The sequence below is a fragment of the Charadrius vociferus genome, unplaced genomic scaffold (genome assembly GCF_000708025.1).
Source record: "Charadrius vociferus isolate BGI_N301 unplaced genomic scaffold, ASM70802v2 scaffold15, whole genome shotgun sequence".
Classification (NCBI taxonomy): Eukaryota; Metazoa; Chordata; class Aves; order Charadriiformes; family Charadriidae; genus Charadrius; species Charadrius vociferus.
The window spans coordinates 4,170,550-4,182,409 of record NW_009650064.1 but is presented as its reverse complement, the minus strand read 5'-3'; the positions used below and the strand labels follow the sequence as shown (position 1 = coordinate 4,182,409).

Genomic DNA, 11,860 nt, shown 5'->3' with positions numbered 1-11,860 from the left:
GAAGCTCAGTGGAGTGCAAAAGCAAGTAAGTTTTTGATCCAGTTTGGAAAAAATAACATGAGTAATTTAAACTGTTATCTGTTCACAAATTAGTCACATTATTTCTTCTTTCCTACTGAGATCTGCAAAAAAACCCAAGTATAATAGTCATCTGGGGGCATTTTCATGAGTTTTTACAACTCTTCTTCACTTTGAAATGGATCTTAGCATTTAAAAGCTCAGTCACCACCACATATTTTACATGTTCCAGTAAACATCCCTTTGCGTGGTTTGTCAGTTCTGACAGTGCTAAGTTACACAATCTCTTGCATGTTTTAAGCTCTTGAGAAACAGAATTTATACTTTTTTTTTAAGAAACAATATCTTATTCTGGGTTGTAATTCAGGCCTTTGCATTGTTAAAAGAGAAAGAAGTAATGACCAAATTAACATTTGAAAATGGGCTGCTGTGCAGTAACTTTTCACATACTATCTTTGTAAAGAGATCTGTAATCATTGACACTGTAGTCATTCTGCCTGCGTTGGCAGAAGCCAGAGCATGTGGTGGACATGTTCAGCTCATGGATATGGCAGAGCGCCTTATGTTGTGCAACAGAAATACAGCTGATCAGACAAGAACAGTGCCTGGCGTCACTGAAAACCCTGCTGAGATTTTGCTTGGTAGGTTGTAGCTATCGTGTGCACCCTCATTAATGAAAAGCAAATGAAGATGGTTCTAACAGGGATACATGTGGAATCCTGTTTCTTGGTATAGTTTAGAAAAAGTCAGATAAATGTTCTCTGATAAACAGTTCATCTATGATGGACAGCAACAACTCTGAGTCTAATTTGGTCATTTTCTAGGAGGGTGCACTTAAATACAGAAGTGTGGTACAGCCATTTAATGGAATTACAAGTTTTAAAACAACAAACGTACTGAAAGGTCTGGATCGGTGGGTTGTGATGGGAATGTGAGGTGTCAGTAGAAACCTTTTTTCTGAAGTATATCACTGTGTCTGCTCAGAAAGGGCTTGGCATTCAGAGACCATCACAGTACTCTTAAAATCCAAACCAGAGCTATGTCAGCCGTGAGCAGTACTGCTGAGTTCAGTGCAGAATGAAAGTGGATATGTTACATGTTCCTTTCAAGCCCAGATACTGCCTTAGCAATATTTCAAGCATTTTAATGCCTCGGTTTCTATGAAATTGCACATATGTTTGGCCAGTAAAAATAATGTTTTACCATTCACTGCCTTCAGTAGTGCTTGGGAAAACATAAATAGGGAGAGTATTCTTGTACAGGTTTTCACTCTATAATTCAACTTTGACCTTTCTTTCTCACAATTGTTGATATATGAGCTGCATATTTTTGTGTGTTTTAGATCCTAATCTGTGGAAGACAGACAGTCTGTAGCTACCTTTCCGAAAGTATTGAACTGAAAGTGGTTCAGCATTACATTAGTCAGGATGGACAGGCTGTTGTTAAAGAGCACATGAACTGCCTTGCAGCCAAGCAGAAGTTACCTTCATACGTCCTAGAAAACAATGAGCTCACCGAGCTGAGTGTGAAAGCTACGGGAGATGAAGACTGGTCCCAAGATGTATGTCTCAGTTCTAAACATACAGAACACAGCACAGTCATTCAGGTATGACTAGAAATAGTTATATGGAATATAACATTAAAAATGTCTGAGAAAACTGGGGACTTTGTGTTTAGACTTCTATTTGGTATGATGAAATGTTGAACATTATCATCCTGAAATAATTTTAGTGTAATGCTGCTGATCTCTCTGCATACAGGTACCATCTTCAAAGAGTTCAGTTACATATGTGTGGTGCACAATTTTGACTTTAGAGCCCAACTCTCATGTGCAGCAACGATTAGTAAGTACATTTAATGTCTCCAAAATCTAAATGTTTATGCATTACATGTCATATAATAAATTAAGGGCAGAATTACTCACTTTAAAGATTTATTAATATCTTGTTTCAACAGTTGCAATACTGGAGTAAAATTGGCCTTAAATTGGTATATTCTTTTCTTTTTGTAGATTGTTTTCAGTCCTCTTTTCATTGTAAGGAGCCATCTTCCAGACCCAATTATCATACATTTAGAGAAAAGAAGTCTGGGACTGAATGAAACGCAAGTGATTCCAGGGAAAGGACAGGAGAAAGAACTCCAAAATATAGAGCCTGATCTTACACACCACCTGACATTTCAAGCCAGGTAAAGTACTCGCTTTGAAAATGGTTCATTTGTATGGAAAAGAAAGAATAATTTACACTTTAACTTCTGGTGCATTTTTTCCAAGAATATGGCATATGCAGAGGAGATACAACAGAACAAGCATATGTGGCCTGAAACTATATGATAGCAAATACTAAATTTGGTATAACTGTTCTAAGCGTATTGGCATTTGTATTGCAGGCTTAAGTAGTCCATGGTTTTGTGTTTTGAAAAATAAATTCCTAAATGGTCTTGAAATGTTTTTTGAGAATACTGAAGAGTTTCTAGGGTCTCAGACACAAAGGTCATTACGGTGTCATAACAAATTCATGCATGTCAGTTAATGCTCAGGAACTTGTTAGACATTGTAACTTGATTCATTCGTGATTACATTGAGAACGTTCCTACTGCAGAGTACACTTGGAAAGCTTAATTAAAGAAAATGTTAGTGCTACTAATGCTTGATCTTGTTGTGTAAGTGACTGAATCTGTTTTCAATGACAGGGAGGAAGATGATCCATCAGAGTGCGCAGTGCCTATATCAACCACACTAATTAAACAGATAGCGACTAAATCTCATCCAGGTGGCAATGTCAACCAAATACTGTCCGAGTTCTATGGCACCGGTAATCCTCCCCAGCCTGCATGGCCATATAATAGGAAAGATTCAGACAGGTAATTCTTCACTAAACCTTCTTCGTGGTTGTTGATCTGCCTTTTCAAATAAACTGAAATCACATTCAGGAAGACTATATGTGATCAATGTTGAATATTTTTCAGTTATTACATGATTCCTGTATGTAAGCTGGAGAATCTGTTGCAGATGGGAAAAAAATGGGGTCAGCCCTTGATTACACCGAGAACATTGCATCAGCAAGGATTAAAAAAATTGAATTATTTTTTTGTGAATGCAACTTCTTTACTGCAGCTCTAGAGGCTGTTGTTTATTCAGTAGCTCTTTATTTCAGTACAGAAACAGGGAGTTGCTGAAAGAGGAGCTGCTGAAAAAAAATGGAAAAGTGATTTTATGCCTACAAAAGTCACAGGTTTAGTTCTGAAGGATAGTGGTAGTTCTGTTAAGGTGTTTCTTTAATTGACCAAATTTAGATTGAGTTTATGCAGTTAAAAATATGTCTTTATAGCCTATGTGTGGCTAGATCTGTCTGACAGCATCACAGTGTGTTCCAGAATGATAATGTAAGAGGAGATTGTTTTTCTGTTTCAAAACCAGAAAATCCTTGCAAATTTCTAAAAAATGGCACCTTATCATTTGTAATCTTGAATTCATTATTCCTTTGACTTTATCTTTTTGTTTATTTGTTGTTGAACAGCAATGAACAACTCTCCCAATGGGACAGCCCAATGCGGGTGAAGCTGTCGGTGTGGAAACCATGTGTTAAAACTCTGCTGATAGACCTCCTGCCCTGGGCTTTGCTTATCAATCAGTCCAAGTGGGATCTCTGGCTGTTTGAAGGAGAGAAGATCGTTCTTCAAGTACCTACTGGGAAAGTAATTATACCTCCCAACTTCGAGGTAACTTTGCCATTCACATTAACAACCACAGTTGTGCTAAACATTCTGATTCTGAAGAATGGTTATTAATCCAGATGATTCCCACTTTCCAGTCACTGTGTATATTTAGTCATATGATGAGGAGTAGAAATAACCGTTGAAATTTGCCACACTGACTGAGCCGCCGAATGGGCAGCACAACATACTTGATAACAATGTTTGAAGAACAACTATGCTTGAAGATGTTTGAAGAACAACTATGCTTGAAGATGCCCACATGCCATCTGATTCAGCAGCCTTCTCGCCTTCCTCCCAATTCAGCCAGTGAATCTGCAATGTGGGCAGAATGTAGCAGCCCACATAAATTACTATAAAGGCCAAGTGTAGACTTTGGCCCCTGCTATGCCAACCTGTCACTTGGGAAGTGTGTTGACAAAGCTGACAGCCTGGAAGGAGTGTTTGGTTCGAGAGTGGTTTAGATCGAGTTGTTTCGTTACTTGTATGCTGTCAAGAAAGGTTTGATAATGACACAGGGTTACTTACAAATGAGGAAGATTCTTTAGGATGGCTGCCTTCCTGAAATCAGAGTTTTGTGTAATGGGTTTTCTCACATACCTTAGCTTGGCCATGCACGTGCTTTTTTATTATGATCCCAATATTCTTTATTTTTGAAAGAATCGAAGTAATTTGAAACAGTCACTTGTCAGTTCCAGTTGGACAATCTGATACTTCCTGTTTATTTTGCCATGGTTTTTTTCCCCGTGTATGTCTTTGAATAAACAAAAGGTCTGCTTATAAACACGTGTCAGTGTAGACTGGTCTTGATTCGACTGTGAGGATCAGTCCCATATCCACATTGTGGTTTCATCTATCCTTATATCACATAGAGAGAATCAGAGGGAGAAAAGGAGAAAGTGAGATGGACTTCACACCGTAAACTACATTTAACTCTAGTAGAAGTGAATTGAATTGTCAACAAGTGATAATTGGTCATTTTTCACTTGCAGGAAGCTTTTCAGGTTGGAATATACTGGGCAAACACTAATACTGTGCACAAGTCAGTGGCAATTAAACTGGTTCATAATGTGACCTCCCCGAAATGGAAGGATGCCGATAATGGGGAAGTAGTAACGTTGGACGAAGAAGGTTTTGTTGAAGCTGAAATAAAACTTGGTGCTTTTCCAGGTCATCAAAAGGTTAGAAGAAAATCATCATGATTTATAATTTTATCATTTAAAACCAAAGTCATATAGCAGATGAAAACAATGAAATGTATGCCATGTCAAAGCTCCTCCTAATTATGTTAATATATGTAAAACATAATGAGAGTATAAACAACATATGAAGTATAATTTACAGAATTAGGTGGCCAAAAACATTCTGCCCTGCTCACCAAGATAATACAGTATCTCCTGGAAAAAGAATTAATGAATTCTCAATCGTGTTTGGAAAACATCGACAGATGCAACTTGAAAAGTATGTGATGTGGCTGCAGTTATGAACTGCACAAATATAGACAGGATTTCCACAGTTAAAAAGAAAATGGCAGTTCTGACACTATATTCACTACCATTTGTGGTTTTGTGTGTGACATCATTGTTTTCATTATCTTACAGTTGTGTCAATTCTGCGTTTCTTCAATGGTTCGACAAGGGATACAAATTCTACAGATAGAAGATAAGACAACAATAATCAATGATACATCATACCAAATCTATTATAGGCCACAGCTTTCTATTTCCAAACCCCACTCAGGAGGAGAGGTAAAGTACTATGGATACTATTTTTGTTTGTCATCTGCAGTACATGGGTGTTTAAATTTGTATGGCCTCAACTGCATATAGCAGAGCTTGAACAGAAATCTTTAGACATAATGATAAAGTATTTTATATCATTTTAATTTAAAATACAGAATCCTGGGTAAATTCAACTCCAGTAATTAACTGTGATCAGAAATCTGTGCAAAGCAGGAGATTCTTGCACATTGCAGAATTAGTTCTGCCCGTTCCCCATCTGTTCAGGCACTAATGGCCATTTCTGTAAAATAGGCAACGTAATCCGTAGTAGCTGTTGAAATTATTCTCAGAATTTTTACTGAGTTTGCGTGTAAAAGAGGTATATTGGCCTGACAGGCTCAAAACTTTTTGTTATCCTTTTGGGAAGATTCCAGTTATCTGAACAAAGCTGCAAAACTAGAGACGTGCCCAGAGTTTATGTATTTCAGCGAACTGCATAAAATCGTGAATATCAGTTTTCTAATAATCACACAGTATATTTAAGGACTAGCTTACAGGAACCAAAATGTATGCATGGTCAATATATTTTAATCAACCATTTATACATATTTATTGAAGATTACATTTATAGTAAAATATGTGGAAAGAATTCTCAGGGTTAAACTTGCTACAGGAGTTGGCAGATAAACACATTTTTAAAGTTCCCTATTTCTGCATTGTTTTCCTTCTGCATTAGTTTTCTTCACATCGATATCTACATTTGTGCATCACGCATTTTGTGGCAGTCTTACGGGATGGGGAATTGGAAGAATGTTGAGGCTAAAATCCAGTCTTAGTTTTATGTCTATAAATGGATTTTCTTCTCACAGTTATGTTACAGTAATGTAACCGTTGCTTTTGGTAGAGTTATGTTGTGCAGCTGAGAGTGGACTGTAGATAACTGTGCTCAGTTAGCTGCATAAATATACCTGGAGACAGAATTTGGCCAAATGGCTTTCAGTGCAGTGGACTTAATGCAGCCTTTAGTTAGTTGTGGTCAGTTTGCTACTTGAGACTGTTCTGTGCAAGATCAACATGAATAAAGGAGGAGGAGCCTTGACGTTGTGCTACTACCATCTTTTCTCTTTCCAGGACTTCCACTCCCCCGACAGTACGGTGTTCAGTGTCAGTCCAGCCGGGGCACCACCTGGTGAGATGCTGAGCGCTGTGCCCTGCTGGGACCTGATGTCGGACAGCAGTCCCTTAGCGGCGGGGGCACCTCTTACTGAAAAACGCGTGCTGCTGAGTTTCAGTCCAGGTGGCAGCACTGGCAGTTGTGAGCTGTGGAGCCTACCAGCTGTCATTAAACAGGAATTTCCTAGACAGAGCGTGGCGGTGCCCACAGGGGTTCGTAGTGAAAGTGGATTTTGTACCAGGTACTGTATGCTGAACAGTCACAAATTGTTGCTATAAAGCCTCAGCTAGTAACAAACCATAAGAGATTAATGCAAAAGTCAGAGTAACACGTGCCCCCCATATGTAAAGGCAAGTCTTACTTTAATTTAAAAATTGTTATCTTTTGATGGTTTCGATGCTTTTATTATAAATGGTTTAATGTTATGACCGTGTACAAGTTGTACAATTTTTATAATGTATGAGCTGCTATTTTTTTACATGCATACAAAATAAGAGCATGGAAAGTTTATATTTGAGATTATAGTCTTTTTTAATTTGTGGGTAATAATTTAAGAGTTCAAGGATGGTGTGAAATAATACAATACAAAAATTTAGGGTTTTTTTATAAAAGGTAAAAATGTATTTTAGTAAGAATAATGAGGCTAAATAGAAAAAGCAAAAAAGGGATGAAACTATTTGGAGACTAGAACAAGGAAAGATTTCCAACTTTTAAAACTTGAAATATCCAAATGTGTACTCCACTTACAAACAAATGCATCCAGCTAGTTAAAAATAAAAGTCCAATTGTTTGATGCCCCACTTTAATTCTCAGACCTGATATCTGAATCTATTCATGCTTATGCTGGTATAAACATGAAACAATCTGCTGAAATTAGAGGTTTCATCAGTATATATTGCCAGCCATATGATCTTTCTCTTGCTTGAAGTGCTTGATCCCATTCAAACCCTCATACAGTTCCTCTGCAGAGTCTAATAGATGTCATTGTGGATACTAAAGATTCTCACACAGACTTCAGATAAAATAAAAAATAAAAATGCTAAGAACAAGGAAAGAATTCCTTATAATTCAGAGACAGGCATAGAAGACCTCATGTTCCTAATCAAATTTTCAGACTGTTTGGATTAAAATCACCATGAGGTGAAGTTTTTTAGAAATAGCCAATAAATTTGCACAAGAAAAAAAAAAAAGAATTTGTGTTTATGTGTGAAGGCATTTTATGTAGCTAATGAGTAGAAATAAATTAATCTATTTTCATTTTGGAAATTTATGTAGTGATGATCCATAACATTAACATTCAAAAGGGCAATGGCATTGTGGATCATTCCAGGGGAGCAGTCAGTTACAAGTTCACATATTTGTTAAAAATACCTTTCATGTGTGTCTCAGAAGTATGCATGCAAATTCTTCTGGAAAATTTTAAAGATTTATGTTGAAAATTTGGGCCTACAATCTCATGTTTTTAATTTAATATAAATCTCTGCTGGCTAGGGCTCTCATCTCGCAAACACACGTGCTCAATTTAACTGATGAGTAGTCTCTATGAAGTGATTTCTTCTCTAATGTTGATTTTTGTGCTATTTCCATGGGTTCCTCTGTTTAAATATAATACTCACTGGAGATGCGTGCTTGCCTAAATGTATATAAGTATCAGTGGAATTGGAGCTTGACCATAAAGAATCTTACAGATCCTAGTTTAGAATGTTTTTAATTGTCCAGAGTAATAACACGTAAAGATTTAATCCGAAACATGCATAATCAAATATATCTGCTTCTGTTTTAGAGCTGTAGCACTGACTTATCAAGAGCATCTTGGCGTGACGTACCTAACACTTACAGAAGATCCTAGTCCTCGTATAATTATCCACAATAGGTGCTCTGTTCCATTGCTTGTAAAAGAGAACTTCAAAGGTAGGTAGTATGCAGTAATGAAAAACAAGTGTGCTGTTCTAGAGTATATTATTTTACTGTATGTCTAATACAGACTTGAGTTCAGTATCGGTTTTGGTTACAACAAGAACTTGATGCCCTCATAAAGGTCTGTCTCAAAGTGAGAGGCTGGAAGGTGCTGAAGCCTGGAAGCGATTGGAGCTAATTGTGAGGTCAGCAGTATGAACTTATGTGGCTCCAGGTTTTTGGGTCTCCTGGGTTCCAGCTGTCAAGGTGACTTGGCTGTAGGAGACTAGTAGCCCGTGGAGTTTTGTTGACATCAGTTCAATCCCATGGAATGTTTAAATCTGCTCAGATGTGCAAATGTGACACAAAACATATTGCCAAAATTCCAGTTACCGTATGTTAATGTAATGATCAGTGGAACATTATTTATGTAAATCTTGATGACATAAAAAAGAAAAGGAAAAAAACCCAAACATAAAATTCCAACCAATAGAAAAGTAATGGTTTTATTTATTAGTAATATTTCAGAAAGAAACAGCCTCATTCGTGTAAGCATAGGTGAATTTTGATTTAGTACAGGTTTTAGAAAGCCCTAATCTTGTATATTTTATAAAATTTCAGATACACCAAAGTTTGAAGTTTATTGTCGAAAGATTCCAGCTCACTGTTCAGTTCATCATGAACTTTACCATCAAGTCTCCAGTTATCCAGATTGCAAAACAAGAGACTTCTTGCCCAGCATTCTTCTGAAAGTGGTGTCGTCAGATGAATTAGTAAATGAATGGAGTGATTTTGTGGACATCAACAATCAAGGAACACAAGTAAATCATTATGAACTATTTCCTAGTTCACAGCATGAATGGTTGTCTTTCTGACCTGCACAGTATATTGTTCTTCTGTAATAAGCATGTCCTTTCTGTTGGTTTGTTGTGTTTTGTTTTTTTTTTTTTATTTAAGACTTGGGAGTTCTCCTTCCTAAGCCCCTTTCTGTGGAAGTTTTAGAAAACAGTTTACCTTCTTCACTGGCTGTTCTTAAAAATAGTTAGATCAAAAATACAGGCTTTCTAGCGCTGAATTTTTTCACTTCTTTTTCGTCAACCTGGTGTTCCCTGGAAAAATCAGTCCTGAAAATTTCTGGCCCCTATAAGCAAAGAATCCCAGAGGATCCAGGAAAGTCCTTCAATTTGGTTACTTAATTATCACAGGAGTTTTATCTTTACATCTTGTGGGAATCATCACTGGCATTCTCCTTCTATGTCTTCACAGAAGCTACGCATGTCTTTCTAAAACAAAACAAAAGCTCCCTTTTCTTTCCTTCTGTTATTTTTCTCCTGTTTTGAGGTAAATGAAAACTTCCTTGACTGGAGTAATTCTTTTTGATGGGAATTTTTTCCATCTTTGAAGTCATTAGTTTACATGGAATCAACATAAACTGCTTGGCTCTTTGAAAGAAATACTAGTTTCAGATGTTTTCCCTGGGGACCAATCACAAAATGCTCTTGATTATTGAGTGTTATGTTATATAGCAAGTAGTTCAGTTTCATTCAGCAAGCCAGTCAAGCAATGCAAGGTTTCAAATTTCAGTCATTAATGTTATGCCAGACCAGGGTTCTTTATAAGTATCTGGCTCCTAGAAGGAATTAGATGCTAAGACAACATTTGGGGATCATTGTCTACTTGAAGAACTCCCCAAATAAAAAGTGTTATTGAATTTTTAGGGTTTACACGTAGAGAATTTCCCCAGGATTTCTCAGTCAGTCTTTCTCTTATAAAGCTATAAGTAACTAAGGAATATGCTGATAGCTTCACATACAACTTGGTTCAGATTGTGAAATAACTTGGATTTAGAGGATCTTAAGTAATTTGTACTCTTTCTACATAGTCACAGATAATTTTCTTTCTAATAGAATAAGAAGTGCCTTTATTTATTTACCAAAATTAAGGTATTTATCATCAGAATCATCTGAAATTGGAATTAAAGTGACCAATCTTTAAGATCAATAAGGGTTTTTTACAATAATGTGGGTGTATTGAAAATTCACTAAATGTCCCTTTTGTCTCCAATTCCATCATGCAGGATTGCAAATGTCTTTCAGACAAGCAAAGGATTAAAACTGGCATATTGAAATCAGAAATTCTCTTATATGTGATTCTCAGAAGAATAAGACATAATTTGATGAACAAAATTTAATTATGTGTACAAGGTTATTATAAATAGTCTAACGAGAATCAGTTTAAGTGCCGATCCTGCTAAACTTCCAAGTACTTTTCCTTCTGGTGACTTGTTAAGGGTAGTAAAGATTCTTCAAGACAAACAACTGTTTATTTTACCTGTGCTAGCCCATTATCTTTGTGTTATTCCTTGAGTTTGCATTCCTTTAAATTATAGCTTGTCATTACAGTCTAGTAAACAATTGTGTTGATAGTAGCGCTACAAAGAAACAGAAACCAGCTTGCTCTAACAAGGATTGCTGTTGAGTTTTCCAAATCTAAAAAGACCTTAATCTTTTATATTCTGGAAAACCACAAAATTTTAATAGAAATATTGTATAATTAGGGTCCAAAACCAATACATCATTTCTTAAGTGGAATAGTTATTCCTAAGGACAATTTGTTGAGAATGAAAGTTTGCATGTCTGTAAGCAAGACACAAACCTGTTGTCAAGTTCCCATTTTCCTGCCTTTTTAGACATTTTACACATTTCACGAGACTTTCACTATTTCTTTGTGGCAGCAACTTCCTTGTGAAGGTGTTCTCACCAAACCAGTTTAGATGGCTTAAAAATGTGTTCAGTGTTGAGTTGTTAAGCAAGTCTTCATGAATCCAAAATGTAACTTGGTTTTTAGTCTTCATGTGTTTTGGGTCATGCTATCAGCCATTCATCTAACCAGCTCTGAGCTAGGGCATAGCAACATAAGGTTAATTTAGGGTTTGTTTTCCAGAGGAGAAGGTGGGATTTTGCAGAGCTCCGGGAATATGCCTTTCTCCTTAATCCAAAATCACAAATTAATATTTCCTATTTATTCTTTTCTCATATAACTTCCTCCCCAGCACATCTTGCATATTTCTGGAGAAGAAGATTCTTATTAAAACGTATTCAGTTATACAGGTGCAAATTTCATCTTGCTGTATTTTCTGAAGTATTGAAATCTCTTTCTGTTTTCCTGAGGAGTGTCATGATTCGAGTAAAAAATCTCAGCCAGAAGGCATTAATAGGGTTGATTCAAATTATGACATTAAAAATAGTAATTTCAGTAGCATTCCATATGTTTCTAACTCTCTCCACTAGATTGTGTTCTTAACTGGCTTCGGCTATGTTTATGTGGACATTGCCCA

At 36.5% G+C, this 11,860-nt stretch overlaps 1 protein-coding gene across 1 annotated transcript in view; it reads left to right on the top strand.

Moving 5' to 3' along the window:
• The window catches only part of VPS13B (vacuolar protein sorting 13 homolog B (yeast)), a 502,169-nt gene that overhangs the window by 465,876 nt on the left and 24,433 nt on the right, over nt 1-11,860 (top strand). The window contains 12 exon segments of the mRNA XM_009891830.1: nt 5-25; nt 1,361-1,624; nt 1,779-1,862; nt 2,030-2,205; nt 2,710-2,880; nt 3,537-3,738; nt 4,725-4,913; nt 5,334-5,480; nt 6,585-6,868; nt 8,411-8,538; nt 9,145-9,344; nt 11,814-11,855. Coding sequence (XP_009890132.1) covers nt 5-25; nt 1,361-1,624; nt 1,779-1,862; nt 2,030-2,205; nt 2,710-2,880; nt 3,537-3,738; nt 4,725-4,913; nt 5,334-5,480; nt 6,585-6,868; nt 8,411-8,538; nt 9,145-9,344; nt 11,814-11,855 — 1,908 coding nt within the window.